Source organism: Mustelus asterias, unplaced genomic scaffold (assembly GCF_964213995.1).
Source record: "Mustelus asterias unplaced genomic scaffold, sMusAst1.hap1.1 HAP1_SCAFFOLD_1248, whole genome shotgun sequence".
NCBI lineage: Eukaryota > Metazoa > Chordata > Chondrichthyes > Carcharhiniformes > Triakidae > Mustelus > Mustelus asterias.
In genome coordinates, this window is record NW_027591193.1 from 50,340 (window position 1) to 72,523 (window position 22,184).

Genomic DNA, 22,184 nt, shown 5'->3' on the forward strand with positions numbered 1-22,184 from the left:
CAGGCTGGAGAGAGAGAGGGGCTGAATGGCCTCCTCCTGTTCCTGTGTAACAGGCTGGAGAGAGAGAGGGGCGGAATGGTGTCCTCCTGTTCCTGTGTAACAGGATCGAGAGAGAGAGGGGCTGAATGGCCTCCTCCTGTTCCTGTGTAACAGGCTGGAGAGAGAGAGGGGCTGAATGGCCTCCTCCTGTTCCTGGTGTAACAGGCTGGAGAGAGAGAGGGGCTGAATGGCCTCCTCCTGTTCCTGTGTAACAGGCTGGAGAGAGAGAGGGGCTGAATGGCCTCCTCCTGTTCCTGTGTAACAGGCTGGAGAGAGAGAGGGGCTGAATGGCCTCCTCCTGTTCCTGTGTAACAGGCTGGAGAGAGAGAGGGGCTGAATGGCCTCCTCCTGTTCCTGTGTAACAGGCTGGAGAGAGAGAGGGGCGGAATGGTGTCCTCCTGTTCCTGTGTAACAGGCTGGAGAGAGAGAGGGGCGGAATGGTGTCCTCCTGTTCCTGTGTAACAGGATCGAGAGAGAGAGGGGCTGAATGGCCTCCTCCTGTTCCTGTGTAACAGGCTGGAGAGAGAGAGGGGCTGAATGGCCTCCTCCTGTTCCTGCGTATTTAATTTTGATTAGTAACTGGATATCTGTGTTCTTTCCCTCAGGACGCGGTCTAGTTGTCAAACGTAACTGCACAAATCAACACAATACGGAGTGCCAATGTGGGGAGGGGCACCACTGTGCGCCAGGGAAAAACTGTGCGGAGTGCGACCCCCACAGCGATTGTGGCCCAGGACAGGAGCAGGTACAGCAAGGTACGATGTCCCCCGCCGGAGGCACTCCCCGAACCCCTCAATTAGATTCCAGCCTGTAACTCACTCCCGGGTATCTGTTATTCTATATATAAACCACCCCGAACCCCTCGATTAGATTCCAGTCTGTAACTCACTCCCGGGTATCTGTTATTCTATATATAAACCACCCCGAACCCCTCGATTAGATTCCAGTCTGTAACTCACTCCCGGGTATCTGTTATTCTGTATATAAACCACCCTGAACCCATCGATTAGATTCCAGTCTGTAACTCACTCCCGGGTATCTGTTATTCTATATATAAACCACCCCGAACCCTCGATTAGATTCCAGTCTGTAACTCACTCCCGGGTATCTGTTATTCTATATATAAACCACCCCGAACCCCTCGATTAGATTCCAGTCTGTAACTCACTCCCGGGTATCTGTTATTCTATATATAAACCACCCCGAACCCCTCGATTAGATTCCAGTCTGTAACTCACTCCCGGGTATCTGTTATTCTATATATAAACCACACCGAGCCCCTCGATTAGATTCCAGTCTGTAACTCACTCCCGGGTATCTGTTATTCTATATGTAAACCACCCCGAACCCCTCGATTAGATTCCAGTCTGTAACTCACTCCCGGGTATCTGTTATTCTATATGTAAACCACCCCGAACCCCTCGATTAGATTCCAGTCTGTAACTCACTCCCGGGTATCTGTTATTCTATATATAAACCATCGCGAACCCCTCGATTAGATTCCAGTCTGTAACTCACTCCCGGGTATCTGTTATTCTGTATATAAACCACCCTGAACCCCTCGATTAGATTCCAGTCTGTAACTCACTCCCGGGTATCTGTTATTCTATATATAAACCACCCTGAACCCCTCGATTAGATTCCAGTCAGTAACTCACTCCCGGGTATCTGTTATTCTCTATATAAACCACCCCGAACCCCTCGATTAGATTCCAGTCTGTAACTCACTCCCGGGTATCTGTTATTCTATATATAAACCACCCCGAACCCCTCGATTCGATTCCAGTCTGTCACTCACTCCCGGGTATCTGTTATTCTATATATAAAACACCCCGAACCCCTCGATTAGATTCCAGCCTGTAACTCACTCCCGGGTATCTGTTATTCTGTATATAAACCATCCCGAACCCCTCGATTAGATTCCAGTCTGTAACTGACTCCCGGGTATCTGTTATTCTGTATATAAACCATCCCGAACCCCTCGATTAGATTCCAGTCTGTAACTGACTCCCGGGTATCTGTTATTCTGTATATAAACCATCCCGAACCCCTCGATTAGATTCCAGTCTGTAACTCACTCCTGGGTATCTGTTATTCTATATATAAACCACCCCGAACCCTCGATTAGATTCCAGTCTGTAACTCACTCCCGGGTATCTGTTATTCTATATATAAACCACCCCGAAACCCTCGATTAGATTCCAGCCTGTAACTCACTCCCGGGTATCTGTTATTCTATATATAAACCACCCCGAACCCCTCGATTAGATTCCAGTCTGTAACTCACTCCCGGATATCTGTTGTTCTATATATAAACCACCCCGACCCCCTCGATTAGATTCCAGTCTGTAACTCACTCCCGAGTATCTGTTATTCTATATATAAACCACCCCAAACCCCTCGATTAGATTCCAGTCTGTAACTCACTCCCGGGTATCTGTTATTCTATATATAAACCACCCCGAACCCCTCGATTATATTCCAGTCTGTAACTCACTCCCGGGTATCTGTTATTCTATATATAAACCACCCCGAACCCCTCGATTAGATTCCAGTCTGTAACTCACTCCCGGGTATCTGTTATTCTATATATAAACCACCCTGAACCCCTCGATTAGATTCCAGTCTGTAACTCACTCCCGGGTATCTGTTATTCTATATATAAACCACCCTGAACCCCTCGATTAGATTCCAGTCTGTAACTCACTCCCGGTTATCTGTTATTCTATATATAAACCACCCCGAGCCCCTCGATTAGATTCCAGTCTGTAACTCACTCCCGGGTATCTGTTATTCAATATATAAACCACCCCGAACCCCTCGATTAGATTCCAGTCTGTAACTCACTCCCGGGTATCTGTTATTCTATATATAAACCACCCCGAACCCCTCGATTAGATTCCAGTCTGTAACTCACTCCCGGGTATCTGTTATTCTATATATAAACCACCCCGAACCCCTCGATTAGATTCCAGTCTGTAACTCACTCCCGGGTATCTGTTATTCTATATATAAACCACCCTGAACCCCTCGATTAGATTCCAGTCTGTAACTCACTCCCGGTTATCTGTTATTCTATATATAAACCACCCCGAGCCCCTCGATTAGATTCCAGTCTGTAACTCACTCCCGGGTATCTGTTATTCAATATATAAACCACCCCGAACCCCTCGATTAGATTCCAGTCTGTAACTCACTCCCGGGTATCTGTTATTCTATATATAAACCACCCCGAACCCCTCGATTCGATTCCAGTCTGTCACTCACACCCGGGTATCTGTTATTCTGTATATAAACCACTCTGAACACCTCGATTAGATTCCAGTCTATAACTCACTCCCGAGTATCTGTTATTCTATATATAAACCACCCCAAACCCCTCGATTAGATTCCAGTCTGTAACTCACTCCCGGGTATCTGTTATTCTATATATAAACCACCCCGAACCGCTCGATTATATTCCAGTCTGTAACTCACTCCCGGGTATCTGTTATTCTATATATAAACCACCCTGAACCCCTCGATTAGATTCCAGTCTGTAACTCTCTCCCGGGTATCTGTTATTCTATATATAAACCACCCCGAACCCCTCGATTAGATTCCAGTCTGTAACTCACTCCCGGGTATCTGTTATTCTATATATAAACCACCCTGAACCCCTCGATTAGATTCCAGTCTGTAACTCACTCCCGGGTATCTGTTATTCTATATATAAACCACCCTGAACCCCTCGATTAGATTCCAGTCTGTAACTCACTCCCGGTTATCTGTTATTCTATATATAAACCACCCCGAGCCCCTCGATTAGATTCCAGTCTGTAACTCACTCCCAGGTATCTGTTATTCTATATATAAACCATCCTGAACCCCTCGATTAGATTCCAGTCTGTAACTCACTCCCGGGTATCTGTTATTCTATATATAAACCACCCTGAACCCCTCGATTAGATTCCAGTCTGTAACTCACTCCCGGGTATCTGTTATTCTATATATAAACCACCCTGAACCCCTCGATTAGATTCCAGTCTGTAACTCACTCCCGGTTATCTGTTATTCTATATATAAACCACCCCGAGCCCCTCGATTAGATTCCAGTCTGTAACTCACTCCCAGGTATCTGTTATTCTATATATAAACCATCCTGAACCCCTCGATTAGATTCCAGTCTGTAACTCACTCCCGGGTATCTGTTATTCTATATATAAACCACCCTGAACCCCTCGATTAGATTCCAGTCTGTAACTCACTCCCGGGTATCTGTTATTCTATATATAAACCACCCCGAACCCCTCGATTAGATTCCAGTCTGTAATTCACTCCCGGGTATCTGTTATTCTATATATAAACCACCCTGAACCTCTCGATTAGATTCCAGTCTGTAACTCACTCCCGGGTATCTGTTATTCTATATATAAACCACCCTGAACCCCTCGATTAGATTCCAGTCTGTAACTCACTCCCGGGTATCTGTTATTCTATATATAAACCACCCCGAACCCCTCGATTAGATTCCAGTCTGTAATTCACTCCCGGGTATCTGTTATTCTATATATAAACCACCCCGAACCCCTCGATTAGATTCCAGTCTGTAACTCACTCCCGGGTATCTGTTATTCTATATATAAACCACCCTGAACCCCTCGATTAGATTCCAGTCTGTAACTCACTCCCGGGTATCTGTTATTCTATATATAAACCACCCCGAACCCCTCGATTAGATTCCAGTCTGTAACTCACTCCCGGGTATCTGTTATTCTATATATAAATCACCCCGAACCCCTCGATTAGATTACAGTCTGTAACTCACTCCCGGGTATCTGTTATTCTATATATAAACCACCCTGAACCCCTCGATTAGATTCCAGTCTGTAACTCACTCCCGGGTATCTGTTATTCTATATATAAACCACCCCGAACTCCTCGATTAGATTCCAGTCTGTAACTCACTCCCGGGTATCTGTTATTCTATATATAAACCACCCCGAACCCCTCGATTAGATTCCAGTCTGTAACTCACTCCCGGGTATCTGTTATTCTATATATAAACCACCCCGAACCCCTCGATTAGATTCCAGTCTGTAACTCACTCCCGGGTATCTGTTATTCTGTATATAAACCACCCTGAACCCATCGATTAGATTCCAGTCTGTAACTCACTCCCGGGTATCTGTTATTCTATATATAAACCACCCCGAACCCTCGATTAGATTCCAGTCTGTAACTCACTCCCGGGTATCTGTTATTCTATATATAAACCACCCCGAACCCCTCGATTAGATTCCAGTCTGTAACTCACTCCCGGGTATCTGTTATTCTATATATAAACCACCCCGAACCCCTCGATTAGATTCCAGTCTGTAACTCACTCCCGGGTATCTGTTATTCTATATATAAACCACACCGAGCCCCTCGATTAGATTCCAGTCTGTAACTCACTCCCGGGTATCTGTTATTCTATATGTAAACCACCCCGAACCCCTCGATTAGATTCCAGTCTGTAACTCACTCCCGGGTATCTGTTATTCTATATGTAAACCACCCCGAACCCCTCGATTAGATTCCAGTCTGTAACTCACTCCCGGGTATCTGTTATTCTATATATAAACCATCGCGAACCCCTCGATTAGATTCCAGTCTGTAACTCACTCCCGGGTATCTGTTATTCTGTATATAAACCACCCTGAACCCCTCGATTAGATTCCAGTCTGTAACTCACTCCCGGGTATCTGTTATTCTATATATAAACCACCCTGAACCCCTCGATTAGATTCCAGTCAGTAACTCACTCCCGGGTATCTGTTATTCTCTATATAAACCACCCCGAACCCCTCGATTAGATTCCAGTCTGTAACTCACTCCCGGGTATCTGTTATTCTATATATAAACCACCCCGAACCCCTCGATTCGATTCCAGTCTGTCACTCACTCCCGGGTATCTGTTATTCTATATATAAAACACCCCGAACCCCTCGATTAGATTCCAGCCTGTAACTCACTCCCGGGTATCTGTTATTCTGTATATAAACCATCCCGAACCCCTCGATTAGATTCCAGTCTGTAACTGACTCCCGGGTATCTGTTATTCTGTATATAAACCATCCCGAACCCCTCGATTAGATTCCAGTCTGTAACTGACTCCCGGGTATCTGTTATTCTGTATATAAACCATCCCGAACCCCTCGATTAGATTCCAGTCTGTAACTCACTCCTGGGTATCTGTTATTCTATATATAAACCACCCCGAACCCTCGATTAGATTCCAGTCTGTAACTCACTCCCGGGTATCTGTTATTCTATATATAAACCACCCCGAAACCCTCGATTAGATTCCAGCCTGTAACTCACTCCCGGGTATCTGTTATTCTATATATAAACCACCCCGAACCCCTCGATTAGATTCCAGTCTGTAACTCACTCCCGGATATCTGTTGTTCTATATATAAACCACCCCGACCCCCTCGATTAGATTCCAGTCTGTAACTCACTCCCGAGTATCTGTTATTCTATATATAAACCACCCCAAACCCCTCGATTAGATTCCAGTCTGTAACTCACTCCCGGGTATCTGTTATTCTATATATAAACCACCCCGAACCCCTCGATTATATTCCAGTCTGTAACTCACTCCCGGGTATCTGTTATTCTATATATAAACCACCCCGAACCCCTCGATTAGATTCCAGTCTGTAACTCACTCCCGGGTATCTGTTATTCTATATATAAACCACCCTGAACCCCTCGATTAGATTCCAGTCTGTAACTCACTCCCGGGTATCTGTTATTCTATATATAAACCACCCTGAACCCCTCGATTAGATTCCAGTCTGTAACTCACTCCCGGTTATCTGTTATTCTATATATAAACCACCCCGAGCCCCTCGATTAGATTCCAGTCTGTAACTCACTCCCGGGTATCTGTTATTCAATATATAAACCACCCCGAACCCCTCGATTAGATTCCAGTCTGTAACTCACTCCCGGGTATCTGTTATTCTATATATAAACCACCCCGAACCCCTCGATTAGATTCCAGTCTGTAACTCACTCCCGGGTATCTGTTATTCTATATATAAACCACCCCGAACCCCTCGATTAGATTCCAGTCTGTAACTCACTCCCGGGTATCTGTTATTCTATATATAAACCACCCTGAACCCCTCGATTAGATTCCAGTCTGTAACTCACTCCCGGTTATCTGTTATTCTATATATAAACCACCCCGAGCCCCTCGATTAGATTCCAGTCTGTAACTCACTCCCGGGTATCTGTTATTCAATATATAAACCACCCCGAACCCCTCGATTAGATTCCAGTCTGTAACTCACTCCCGGGTATCTGTTATTCTATATATAAACCACCCCGAACCCCTCGATTCGATTCCAGTCTGTCACTCACACCCGGGTATCTGTTATTCTGTATATAAACCACTCTGAACACCTCGATTAGATTCCAGTCTATAACTCACTCCCGAGTATCTGTTATTCTATATATAAACCACCCCAAACCCCTCGATTAGATTCCAGTCTGTAACTCACTCCCGGGTATCTGTTATTCTATATATAAACCACCCCGAACCGCTCGATTATATTCCAGTCTGTAACTCACTCCCGGGTATCTGTTATTCTATATATAAACCACCCTGAACCCCTCGATTAGATTCCAGTCTGTAACTCTCTCCCGGGTATCTGTTATTCTATATATAAACCACCCCGAACCCCTCGATTAGATTCCAGTCTGTAACTCACTCCCGGGTATCTGTTATTCTATATATAAACCACCCTGAACCCCTCGATTAGATTCCAGTCTGTAACTCACTCCCGGGTATCTGTTATTCTATATATAAACCACCCTGAACCCCTCGATTAGATTCCAGTCTGTAACTCACTCCCGGTTATCTGTTATTCTATATATAAACCACCCCGAGCCCCTCGATTAGATTCCAGTCTGTAACTCACTCCCAGGTATCTGTTATTCTATATATAAACCATCCTGAACCCCTCGATTAGATTCCAGTCTGTAACTCACTCCCGGGTATCTGTTATTCTATATATAAACCACCCTGAACCCCTCGATTAGATTCCAGTCTGTAACTCACTCCCGGGTATCTGTTATTCTATATATAAACCACCCTGAACCCCTCGATTAGATTCCAGTCTGTAACTCACTCCCGGTTATCTGTTATTCTATATATAAACCACCCCGAGCCCCTCGATTAGATTCCAGTCTGTAACTCACTCCCAGGTATCTGTTATTCTATATATAAACCATCCTGAACCCCTCGATTAGATTCCAGTCTGTAACTCACTCCCGGGTATCTGTTATTCTATATATAAACCACCCTGAACCCCTCGATTAGATTCCAGTCTGTAACTCACTCCCGGGTATCTGTTATTCTATATATAAACCACCCCGAACCCCTCGATTAGATTCCAGTCTGTAATTCACTCCCGGGTATCTGTTATTCTATATATAAACCACCCTGAACCTCTCGATTAGATTCCAGTCTGTAACTCACTCCCGGGTATCTGTTATTCTATATATAAACCACCCTGAACCCCTCGATTAGATTCCAGTCTGTAACTCACTCCCGGGTATCTGTTATTCTATATATAAACCACCCCGAACCCCTCGATTAGATTCCAGTCTGTAATTCACTCCCGGGTATCTGTTATTCTATATATAAACCACCCCGAACCCCTCGATTAGATTCCAGTCTGTAACTCACTCCCGGGTATCTGTTATTCTATATATAAACCACCCTGAACCCCTCGATTAGATTCCAGTCTGTAACTCACTCCCGGGTATCTGTTATTCTATATATAAACCACCCCGAACCCCTCGATTAGATTCCAGTCTGTAACTCACTCCCGGGTATCTGTTATTCTATATATAAATCACCCCGAACCCCTCGATTAGATTACAGTCTGTAACTCACTCCCGGGTATCTGTTATTCTATATATAAACCACCCTGAACCCCTCGATTAGATTCCAGTCTGTAACTCACTCCCGGGTATCTGTTATTCTATATATAAACCACCCCGAACCCCTCGATTAGATTGCAGTCTGTAACTCACTCCCGGGTATCTGTTATTCTATATATAAACCACCCCGAACCCCTCGATTAGATTCCAGTCTGTAACTCACTCCCGGGTATCTGTTATTCTATATATAAACCACACCGAACCCCTCGATTAGATTCCAGTCTGTAACTCACTCCCGGGTATATGTTATTCTATATATAAACCACACCGAACCCCTCGATTAGATTCCAGTCTGTAACTCACTCCCGGGTATCTGTTATTCTATATATAAACCACCCTGAACCCCTCGATTAGATTCCAGTCTGTAACTCACTCCCAGGTATCTGTTATTCTATATATAAACCACCCCTCGATTAGATTCCAGTCTGTAACTCACTCCCGGGTATCTGTTATTCTATATATAAACCACCCCAAACCCCTCGATTAGATTCCAGTCTGTAACTCACTCCCGGGTATATGTTATTCTATATATAAACCACCCCGAACCCCTCGATTAGATTCCAGTCTGTAACTCCCTCCCGGGTATCTGTTATTCTATATATAAACCATCCCGAACCCCTCGATTAGATTCCAGTCTGTAACTCACTCCCGGGTATCTGTTATTCTATATATAAACCACCCCGAACCCCTCGATTAGATTCCAGTCTGTAACTCCCTCCCGGGTATCTGTTATTCTATATATAAACCACCCCTCGATTAGATTCCAGTCTGTAACTCACTCCCGGGTATCTGTTATTCTATATATAAACCACCCCTCGATTAGATTCCAGTCTGTAACTCACTCCCGGGTATCTGTTATTCTGTATATAAACCACCCCGAACCCCTCGATTAGATTCCAGTCTGTAACTCACTCCCGGGTATCTGTTATTCTATATATAAACCACCCTGAACCCCTCGATTAGATTCCAGTCTGTAACTCACTCCCGGGTATCTGTTATTCTGTATATAAACCACCCCGAACCCCTCGATTTGATTCCAGTCTTTAACTCACTCCCGGGTATCTGTTATTCTGTATATAAACCACCCCGAACCCCTCGATTAGATTCCAGTCTGTAACTCACTCCCGGGTATCTGTTATTCTATATATAAACCACCCTGAACCCCTCGATTAGATTCCAGTCTGTAACTCACTCCCGGGTATCTGTTATTCTATATATAAACCACCCTGAACCCCTCGATTAGATTCCAGTCTGTAACTCACTCCCGGTTATCTGTTATTCTATATATAAACCACCCCGAGCCCCTCGATTAGATTCCAGTCTATAACTCACTCCCAGGTATCTGTTATTCTATATATAAACCACCCTGAACCCCTCGATTAGATTCCAGTCTGTAACTCACTCCCGGGTATCTGTTATTCTGTATATAAACCACCCCGAACCCCTCGATTAGATTCCAGCCTGTAACTCACTCCCGGGTATCTGTTATTCTATATATAAACCACCCCGAACCCCTCGATTAGATTCCTGTCTGTAACTCACTCCCGGGTATCTGTTATTCTCTATATAAACCACCCCGAACCCCTCGATTAGATTCCAGTCTGTAACTCACTCCCGGGTATCTGTTATTCTCTATATAAACCACCCCGAACCCCTCGATTAGATTCCAGTCTGTAACTCACTCCCGGGTATCTGTTATTCTCTATATAAACCACCCCGAACCCCTCGATTAGATTCCAGTCTGTAACTCACTCCCGGGTATCTGTTATTCTCTATATAAACCACCCCGAACCCCTCGATTAGATTCCAGTCTGTAACTCACTCCCGGGTATCTGTTATTCTCTATATAAACCACACTGAACCCCTCGATTAGATTCCAGTCTGTAGCTCACTCCCGGGTATCTGTTATTCTATATATAAACCACCCCGAACCCCTCGATAAGATTCCAGTCTGTAACTCACTCCCGGGTATCTGTTATTCTATATATAAACCACCCCGAACCCCTCGATTAGATTCCAGTCTGTAACTCACTCCCGGGTATCTGTTATTCTATATGTAAACCACCCCGAACCCCTCGATTAGATTCCAGTCTGTAACTCACTCCCGGGTATCTGTTATTCTATATATAAACCATCGCGAACCCCTCGATTAGATTCCAGTCTGTAACTCACTCCCGGGTATCTGTTATTCTGTATATAAACCACCCTGAACCCCTCGATTAGATTCCAGTCTGTAACTCACTCCCGGGTATCTGTTATTCTATATATAAACCACCCTGAACCCCTCGATTAGATTCCAGTCAGTAACTCACTCCCGGGTATCTGTTATTCTCTATATAAACCACCCCGAACCCCTCGATTAGATTCCAGTCTGTAACTCACTCCCGGGTATCTGTTATTCTATATATAAACCACCCCGAACCCCTCGATTCGATTCCAGTCTGTCACTCACTCCCGGGTATCTGTTATTCTATATATAAAACACCCCGAACCCCTCGATTAGATTCCAGCCTGTAACTCACTCCCGGGTATCTGTTATTCTGTATATAAACCATCCCGAACCCCTCGATTAGATTCCAGTCTGTAACTGACTCCCGGGTATCTGTTATTCTGTATATAAACCATCCCGAACCCCTCGATTAGATTCCAGTCTGTAACTGACTCCCGGGTATCTGTTATTCTGTATATAAACCATCCCGAACCCCTCGATTAGATTCCAGTCTGTAACTCACTCCTGGGTATCTGTTATTCTATATATAAACCACCCCGAACCCTCGATTAGATTCCAGTCTGTAACTCACTCCCGGGTATCTGTTATTCTATATATAAACCACCCCGAAACCCTCGATTAGATTCCAGCCTGTAACTCACTCCCGGGTATCTGTTATTCTATATATAAACCACCCCGAACCCCTCGATTAGATTCCAGTCTGTAACTCACTCCCGGATATCTGTTGTTCTATATATAAACCACCCCGACCCCCTCGATTAGATTCCAGTCTGTAACTCACTCCCGGGTATCTGTTATTCTATATATAAACCATCGCGAACCCCTCGATTAGATTCCAGTCTGTAACTCACTCCCGGGTATCTGTTATTCTGTATATAAACCACCCTGAACCCCTCGATTAGATTCCAGTCTGTAACTCACACCCGGGTATCTGTTATTCTGTATATAAACCACTCTGAACACCTCGATTAGATTCCAGTCTATAACTCACTCCCGAGTATCTGTTATTCTATATATAAACCACCCCAAACCCCTCGATTAGATTCCAGTCTGTAACTCACTCCCGGGTATCTGTTATTCTATATATAAACCACCCCGAACCCCTCGATTATATTCCAGTCTGTAACTCACTCCCGGGTATCTGTTATTCTATATATAAACCACCCCGAACCCCTCGATTAGATTCCAGTCTGTAACTCACTCCCGGGTATCTGTTATTCTATATATAAACCACCCTGAACCCCTCGATTAGATTCCAGTCTGTAACTCACTCCCGGGTATCTGTTATTCTATATATAAACCACCCTGAACCCCTCGATTAGATTCCAGTCTGTAACTCACTCCCGGTTATCTGTTATTCTATATATAAACCACCCCGAGCCCCTCGATTAGATTCCAGTCTGTAACTCACTCCCGGGTATCTGTTATTCAATATATAAACCACCCCGAACCCCTCGATTAGATTCCAGTCTGTAACTCACTCCCGGGTATCTGTTATTCTATATATAAACCACCCCGAACCCCTCGATTAGATTCCAGTCTGTAACTCACTCCCGGGTATCTGTTATTCTATATATAAACCACCCCGAACCCCTCGATTAGATTCCAGTCTGTAACTCACTCCCGGGTATCTGTTATTCTATATATAAACCACCCTGAACCCCTCGATTAGATTCCAGTCTGTAACTCACTCCCGGTTATCTGTTATTCTATATATAAACCACCCCGAGCCCCTCGATTAGATTCCAGTCTGTAACTCACTCCCGGGTATCTGTTATTCAATATATAAACCACCCCGAACCCCTCGATTAGATTCCAGTCTGTAACTCACTCCCGGGTATCTGTTATTCTATATATAAACCACCCCGAACCCCTCGATTCGATTCCAGTCTGTCACTCACACCCGGGTATCTGTTATTCTGTATATAAACCACTCTGAACACCTCGATTAGATTCCAGTCTATAACTCACTCCCGAGTATCTGTTATTCTATATATAAACCACCCCAAACCCCTCGATTAGATTCCAGTCTGTAACTCACTCCCGGGTATCTGTTATTCTATATATAAACCACCCTGAACCCCTCGATTAGATTCCAGTCTGTAACTCACTCCCGGGTATCTGTTATTCTATATATAAACCACCCCGAACCCCTCGATTAGATTGCAGTCTGTAACTCACTCCCGGGTATCTGTTATTCTATATATAAACCACCCCGAACCCCTCGATTAGATTCCAGTCTGTAACTCACTCCCGGGTATCTGTTATTCTATATATAAACCACACCGAACCCCTCGATTAGATTCCAGTCTGTAACTCACTCCCGGGTATATGTTATTCTATATATAAACCACACCGAACCCCTCGATTAGATTCCAGTCTGTAACTCACTCCCGGGTATCTGTTATTCTATATATAAACCACCCTGAACCCCTCGATTAGATTCCAGTCTGTAACTCACTCCCAGGTATCTGTTATTCTATATATAAACCACCCCTCGATTAGATTCCAGTCTGTAACTCACTCCCGGGTATCTGTTATTCTATATATAAACCACCCCAAACCCCTCGATTAGATTCCAGTCTGTAACTCACTCCCGGGTATATGTTATTCTATATATAAACCACCCCGAACCCCTCGATTAGATTCCAGTCTGTAACTCCCTCCCGGGTATCTGTTATTCTATATATAAACCATCCCGAACCCCTCGATTAGATTCCAGTCTGTAACTCACTCCCGGGTATCTGTTATTCTATATATAAACCACCCCGAACCCCTCGATTAGATTCCAGTCTGTAACTCCCTCCCGGGTATCTGTTATTCTATATATAAACCACCCCTCGATTAGATTCCAGTCTGTAACTCACTCCCGGGTATCTGTTATTCTATATATAAACCACCCCTCGATTAGATTCCAGTCTGTAACTCACTCCCGGGTATCTGTTATTCTGTATATAAACCACCCCGAACCCCTCGATTAGATTCCAGTCTGTAACTCACTCCCGGGTATCTGTTATTCTATATATAAACCACCCTGAACCCCTCGATTAGATTCCAGTCTGTAACTCACTCCCGGGTATCTGTTATTCTGTATATAAACCACCCCGAACCCCTCGATTTGATTCCAGTCTTTAACTCACTCCCGGGTATCTGTTATTCTGTATATAAACCACCCCGAACCCCTCGATTAGATTCCAGTCTGTAACTCACTCCCGGGTATCTGTTATTCTATATATAAACCACCCTGAACCCCTCGATTAGATTCCAGTCTGTAACTCACTCCCGGGTATCTGTTATTCTATATATAAACCACCCTGAACCCCTCGATTAGATTCCAGTCTGTAACTCACTCCCGGTTATCTGTTATTCTATATATAAACCACCCCGAGCCCCTCGATTAGATTCCAGTCTATAACTCACTCCCAGGTATCTGTTATTCTATATATAAACCACCCTGAACCCCTCGATTAGATTCCAGTCTGTAACTCACTCCCGGGTATCTGTTATTCTGTATATAAACCACCCCGAACCCCTCGATTAGATTCCAGTCTGTAACTCACTCCCGGGTATCTGTTATTCTATATATAAACCACCCTGAACCCCTCGATTAGATTCCAGTCTGTAACTCACTCCCGGGTATCTGTTATTCTATATATAAACCACCCTGAACCCCTCGATTAGATTCCAGTCTGTAACTCACTCCCGGTTATCTGTTATTCTATATATAAACCACCCCGAGCCCCTCGATTAGATTCCAGTCTATAACTCACTCCCAGGTATCTGTTATTCTATATATAAACCACCCTGAACCCCTCGATTAGATTCCAGTCTGTAACTCACTCCCGGGTATCTGTTATTCTGTATATAAACCACCCCGAACCCCTCGATTAGATTCCAGCCTGTAACTCACTCCCGGGTATCTGTTATTCTATATATAAACCACCCCGAACCCCTCGATTAGATTCCTGTCTGTAACTCACTCCCGGGTATCTGTTATTCTCTATATAAACCACCCCGAACCCCTCGATTAGATTCCAGTCTGTAACTCACTCCCGGGTATCTGTTATTCTCTATATAAACCACCCCGAACCCCTCGATTAGATTCCAGTCTGTAACTCACTCCCGGGTATCTGTTATTCTCTATATAAACCACCCCGAACCCCTCGATTAGATTCCAGTCTGTAACTCACTCCCGGGTATCTGTTATTCTCTATATAAACCACCCCGAACCCCTCGATTAGATTCCAGTCTGTAACTCACTCCCGGGTATCTGTTATTCTCTATATAAACCACACTGAACCCCTCGATTAGATTCCAGTCTGTAGCTCACTCCCGGGTATCTGTTATTCTATATATAAACCACCCCGAACCCCTCGATAAGATTCCAGTCTGTAACTCACTCCCGGGTATCTGTTATTCTATATATAAACCACCCCGAACCCCTCGATTAGATTCCAGTCTGTAACTCACTCCCGGGTATCTGTTATTCTATATGTAAACCACCCCGAACCCCTCGATTAGATTCCAGTCTGTAACTCACTCCCGGGTATCTGTTATTCTATATATAAACCATCGCGAACCCCTCGATTAGATTCCAGTCTGTAACTCACTCCCGGGTATCTGTTATTCTGTATATAAACCACCCTGAACCCCTCGATTAGATTCCAGTCTGTAACTCACTCCCGGGTATCTGTTATTCTATATATAAACCACCCTGAACCCCTCGATTAGATTCCAGTCAGTAACTCACTCCCGGGTATCTGTTATTCTCTATATAAACCACCCCGAACCCCTCGATTAGATTCCAGTCTGTAACTCACTCCCGGGTATCTGTTATTCTATATATAAACCACCCCGAACCCCTCGATTCGATTCCAGTCTGTCACTCACTCCCGGGTATCTGTTATTCTATATATAAAACACCCCGAACCCCTCGATTAGATTCCAGCCTGTAACTCACTCCCGGGTATCTGTTATTCTGTATATAAACCATCCCGAACCCCTCGATTAGATTCCAGTCTGTAACTGACTCCCGGGTATCTGTTATTCTGTATATAAACCATCCCGAACCCCTCGATTAGATTCCAGTCTGTAACTGACTCCCGGGTATCTGTTATTCTGTATATAAACCATCCCGAACCCCTCGATTAGATTCCAGTCTGTAACTCACTCCTGGGTATCTGTTATTCTATATATAAACCACCCCGAACCCTCGATTAGATTCCAGTCTGTAACTCACTCCCGGGTATCTGTTATTCTATATATAAACCACCCCGAAACCCTCGATTAGATTCCAGCCTGTAACTCACTCCCGGGTATCTGTTATTCTATATATAAACCACCCCGAACCCCTCGATTAGATTCCAGTCTGTAACTCACTCCCGGATATCTGTTGTTCTATATATAAACCACCCCGACCCCCTCGATTAGATTCCAGTCTGTAACTCACTCCCGGGTATCTGTTATTCTATATATAAACCATCGCGAACCCCTCGATTAGATTCCAGTCTGTAACTCTCTCCCGGGTATCTGTTATTCTGTATATAAACCACCCTGAACCCCTCGATTAGATTCCAGTCTGTAACTCACACCCGGGTATCTGTTATTCTGTATATAAACCACTCTGAACACCTCGATTAGATTCCAGTCTATAACTCACTCCCGAGTATCTGTTATTCTATATATAAACCACCCCAAACCCCTCGATTAGATTCCAGTCTGTAACTCACTCCCGGGTATCTGTTATTCTATATATAAACCACCCCGAACCCCTCGATTATATTCCAGTCTGTAACTCACTCCCGGGTATCTGTTATTCTATATATAAACCACCCCGAACCCCTCGATTAGATTCCAGTCTGTAACTCACTCCCGGGTATCTGTTATTCTATATATAAACCACCCTGAACCCCTCGATTAGATTCCAGTCTGTAACTCACTCCCGGGTATCTGTTATTCTATATATAAACCACCCTGAACCCCTCGATTAGATTCCAGTCTGTAACTCACTCCCGGTTATCTGTTATTCTATATATAAACCACCCCGAGCCCCTCGATTAGATTCCAGTCTGTAACTCACTCCCGGGTATCTGTTATTCAATATATAAACCACCCCGAACCCCTCGATTAGATTCCAGTCTGTAACTCACTCCCGGGTATCTGTTATTCTATATATAAACCACCCCGAACCCCTCGATTAGATTCCAGTCTGTAACTCACTCCCGGGTATCTGTTATTCTATATATAAACCACCCCGAACCCCTCGATTAGATTCCAGTCTGTAACTCACTCCCGGGTATCTGTTATTCTATATATAAACCACCCTGAACCCCTCGATTAGATTCCAGTCTGTAACTCACTCCCGGTTATCTGTTATTCTATATATAAACCACCCCGAGCCCCTCGATTAGATTCCAGTCTGTAACTCACTCCCGGGTATCTGTTATTCAATATATAAACCACCCCAAACCCCTCGATTAGATTCCAGTCTGTAACTCACTCCCGGGTATCTGTTATTCTATATATAAACCACCCCGAACCCCTCGATTCGATTCCAGTCTGTCACTCACACCCGGGTATCTGTTATTCTGTATATAAACCACTCTGAACACCTCGATTAGATTCCAGTCTATAACTCACTCCCGAGTATCTGTTATTCTATATATAAACCACCCCAAACCCCTCGATTAGATTCCAGTCTGTAACTCACTCCCGGGTATCTGTTATTCTATATATAAACCACCCCGAACCGCTCGATTATATTCCAGTCTGTAACTCACTCCCGGGTATCTGTTATTCTATATATAAACCACCCTGAACCCCTCGATTAGATTCCAGTCTGTAACTCTCTCCCGGGTATCTGTTATTCTATATATAAACCACCCCGAACCCCTCGATTAGATTCCAGTCTGTAACTCACTCCCGGGTATCTGTTATTCTATATATAAACCACCCTGAACCCCTCGATTAGATTCCAGTCTGTAACTCACTCCCGGGTATCTGTTATTCTATATATAAACCACCCTGAACCCCTCGATTAGATTCCAGTCTGTAACTCACTCCCGGTTATCTGTTATTCTATATATAAACCACCCCGAGCCCCTCGATTAGATTCCAGTCTGTAACTCACTCCCAGGTATCTGTTATTCTATATATAAACCATCCTGAACCCCTCGATTAGATTCCAGTCTGTAACTCACTCCCGGGTATCTGTTATTCTATATATAAACCACCCTGAACCCCTCGATTAGATTCCAGTCTGTAACTCACTCCCGGGTATCTGTTATTCTATATATAAACCACCCTGAACCCCTCGATTAGATTCCAGTCTGTAACTCACTCCCGGTTATCTGTTATTCTATATATAAACCACCCCGAGCCCCTCGATTAGATTCCAGTCTGTAACTCACTCCCAGGTATCTGTTATTCTATATATAAACCATCCTGAACCCCTCGATTAGATTCCAGTCTGTAACTCACTCCCGGGTATCTGTTATTCTATATATAAACCACCCTGAACCCCTCGATTAGATTCCAGTCTGTAACTCACTCCCGGGTATCTGTTATTCTATATATAAACCACCCCGAACCCCTCGATTAGATTCCAGTCTGTAATTCACTCCCGGGTATCTGTTATTCTATATATAAACCACCCTGAACCTCTCGATTAGATTCCAGTCTGTAACTCACTCCCGGGTATCTGTTATTCTATATATAAACCACCCTGAACCCCTCGATTAGATTCCAGTCTGTAACTCACTCCCGGGTATCTGTTATTCTATATATAAACCACCCCGAACCCCTCGATTAGATTCCAGTCTGTAATTCACTCCCGGGTATCTGTTATTCTATATATAAACCACCCCGAACCCCTCGATTAGATTCCAGTCTGTAACTCACTCCCGGGTATCTGTTATTCTATATATAAACCACCCTGAACCCCTCGATTAGATTCCAGTCTGTAACTCACTCCCGGGTATCTGTTATTCTATATATAAACCACCCCGAACCCCTCGATTAGATTCCAGTCTGTAACTCACTCCCGGGTATCTGTTATTCTATATATAAATCACCCCGAACCCCTCGATTAGATTACAGTCTGTAACTCACTCCCGGGTATCTGTTATTCTATATATAAACCACCCTGAACCCCTCGATTAGATTCCAGTCTGTAACTCACTCCCGGGTATCTGTTATTCTATATATAAACCACCCCGAACCCCTCGATTAGATTGCAGTCTGTAACTCACTCCCGGGTATCTGTTATTCTATATATAAACCACCCCGAACCCCTCGATTAGATTCCAGTCTGTAACTCACTCCCGGGTATCTGTTATTCTATATATAAACCACACCGAACCCCTCGATTAGATTCCAGTCTGTAACTCACTCCCGGGTATATGTTATTCTATATATAAACCACACCGAACCCCTCGATTAGATTCCAGTCTGTAACTCACTCCCGGGTATCTGTTATTCTATATATAAACCACCCTGAACCCCTCGATTAGATTCCAGTCTGTAACTCACTCCCAGGTATCTGTTATTCTATATATAAACCACCCCTCGATTAGATTCCAGTCTGTAACTCACTCCCGGGTATCTGTTATTCTATATATAAACCACCCCAAACCCCTCGATTAGATTCCAGTCTGTAACTCACTCCCGGGTATATGTTATTCTATATATAAACCACCCCGAACCCCTCGATTAGATTCCAGTCTGTAACTCCCTCCCGGGTATCTGTTATTCTATATATAAACCATCCCGAACCCCTCGATTAGATTCCAGTCTGTAACTCACTCCCGGGTATCTGTTATTCTATATATAAACCACCCCGAACCCCTCGATTAGATTCCAGTCTGTAACTCCCTCCCGGGTATCTGTTATTCTATATATAAACCACCCCTCGATTAGATTCCAGTCTGTAACTCACTCCCGGGTATCTGTTATTCTATATATAAACCACCCCTCGATTAGATTCCAGTCTGTAACTCACTCCCGGGTATCTGTTATTCTGTATATAAACCACCCCGAACCCCTCGATTAGATTCCAGTCTGTAACTCACTCCCGGGTATCTGTTATTCTATATATAAACCACCCTGAACCCCTCGATTAGATTCCAGTCTGTAACTCACTCCCGGGTATCTGTTATTCTGTATATAAACCACCCCGAACCCCTCGATTTGATTCCAGTCTTTAACTCACTCCCGGGTATCTGTTATTCTGTATATAAACCACCCCGAACCCCTCGATTAGATTCCAGTCTGTAACTCACTCCCGGGTATCTGTTATTCTATATATAAACCACCCTGAACCCCTCGATTAGATTCCAGTCTGTAACTCACTCCCGGGTATCTGTTATTCTATATATAAACCACCCTGAACCCCTCGATTAGATTCCAGTCTGTAACTCACTCCCGGTTATCTGTTATTCTATATATAAACCACCCCGAGCCCCTCGATTAGATTCCAGTCTATAACTCACTCCCAGGTATCTGTTATTCTATATATAAACCACCCTGAACCCCTCGATTAGATTCCAGTCTGTAACTCACTCCCGGGTATCTGTTATTCTATATATAAACCACCCTGAACCCCTCGATTAGATTCCAGTCTGTAACTCACTCCCGGGTATCTGTTATTCTATATATAAACCACCCTGAACCCCTCGATTAGATTCCAGTCTGTAACTCACACCCGGGTATCTGTTATTCTGTATATAAACCACCCCGAACCCCTCGATTAGATTCCAGTCTGTAATTCACTCCCGGGTATCTGTTATTCTATATATAAACCACCCTGAACCTCTCGATTAGATTCCAGTCTGTAACTCACTCCCGGGTATCTGTTATTCTATATATAAACCACCCCGAACCCCTCGATTAGATTCCAGTCTGTAACTCACTCCCGGGTATCTGTTATTCTATATATAAACCACCCTGAACCCCTCGATTAGATTCCAGTCTGTAACTCACTCCCGGGTATCTGTTATTCTATATATAAACCACCCCGAACCCCTCGATTAGATTGCAGTCTGTAACTCACTCCCGGGTATCTGTTATTCTATATATAAACCACCCCGAACCCCTCGATTAGATTCCAGTCTGTAACTCACTCCCGGGTATCTGTTATTCTATATATAAACCACACCGAAGCCCTCGATTAGATTCCAGTCTGTAACTCACTCCCGGGTATATGTTATTCTATATATAAACCACACCGAACACCTCGATTAGATTCCAGTCTGTAACTCACTCCCGGGTATCTGTTATTCTATATATAAACCACCCTGAACCCCTCGATTAGATTCCAGTCTGTAACTCACTCCCAGGTATCTGTTATTCTATATATAAACCACCCCTCGATTAGATTCCAGTCTGTAACTCACTCCCGGGTATCTGTTATTCTATATATAAACCACCCCAAACCCCTCGATTAGATTCCAGTCTGTAACTCACTCCCGGGTATATGTTATTCTATATATAAACCACCCCGAACCCCTCGATTAGATTCCAGTCTGTAACTCCCTCCCGGGTATCTGTTATTCTATATATAAACCACCCCGAACCCCTCGATTAGATTCCAGTCTGTAACTCACTCCCGGGTATCTGTTATTCTATATATAAACCACCCTGAACCCCTCGATTAGATTCCAGTCTGTAACTCACTCCCGGTTATCTGTTATTCTATATATAAACCACCCCGAGCCCCTCGATTAGATTCCAGTCTGTAACTCACTCCCAGGTATCTGTTATTCTATATATAAACCATCCTGAACCCCTCGATTAGATTCCAGTCTGTAACTCACTCCCGGGTATCTGTTATTCTATATATAAACCACCCTGAACCCCTCGATTAGATTCCAGTCTGTAACTCACTCCCGGGTATCTGTTATTCTATATATAAACCACCCTGAACCCCTCGATTAGA

General features: G+C 44.0%; 1 protein-coding gene across 1 annotated transcript in view; it reads left to right on the forward strand.

Moving 5' to 3' along the window:
- Window positions 1-22,184, forward strand: part of LOC144488064 (tumor necrosis factor receptor superfamily member 5-like) — a gene marked incomplete at its 3' end in the record, with an annotated part of 96,691 nt that overhangs the window by 42,993 nt on the left and 31,514 nt on the right. The window contains exon 4 of the mRNA XM_078206086.1: window positions 645-794. Within this exon, the coding sequence (XP_078062212.1) occupies window positions 645-794 (150 nt within the window). The remainder of the gene's footprint in view (window positions 1-644; window positions 795-22,184) is intronic.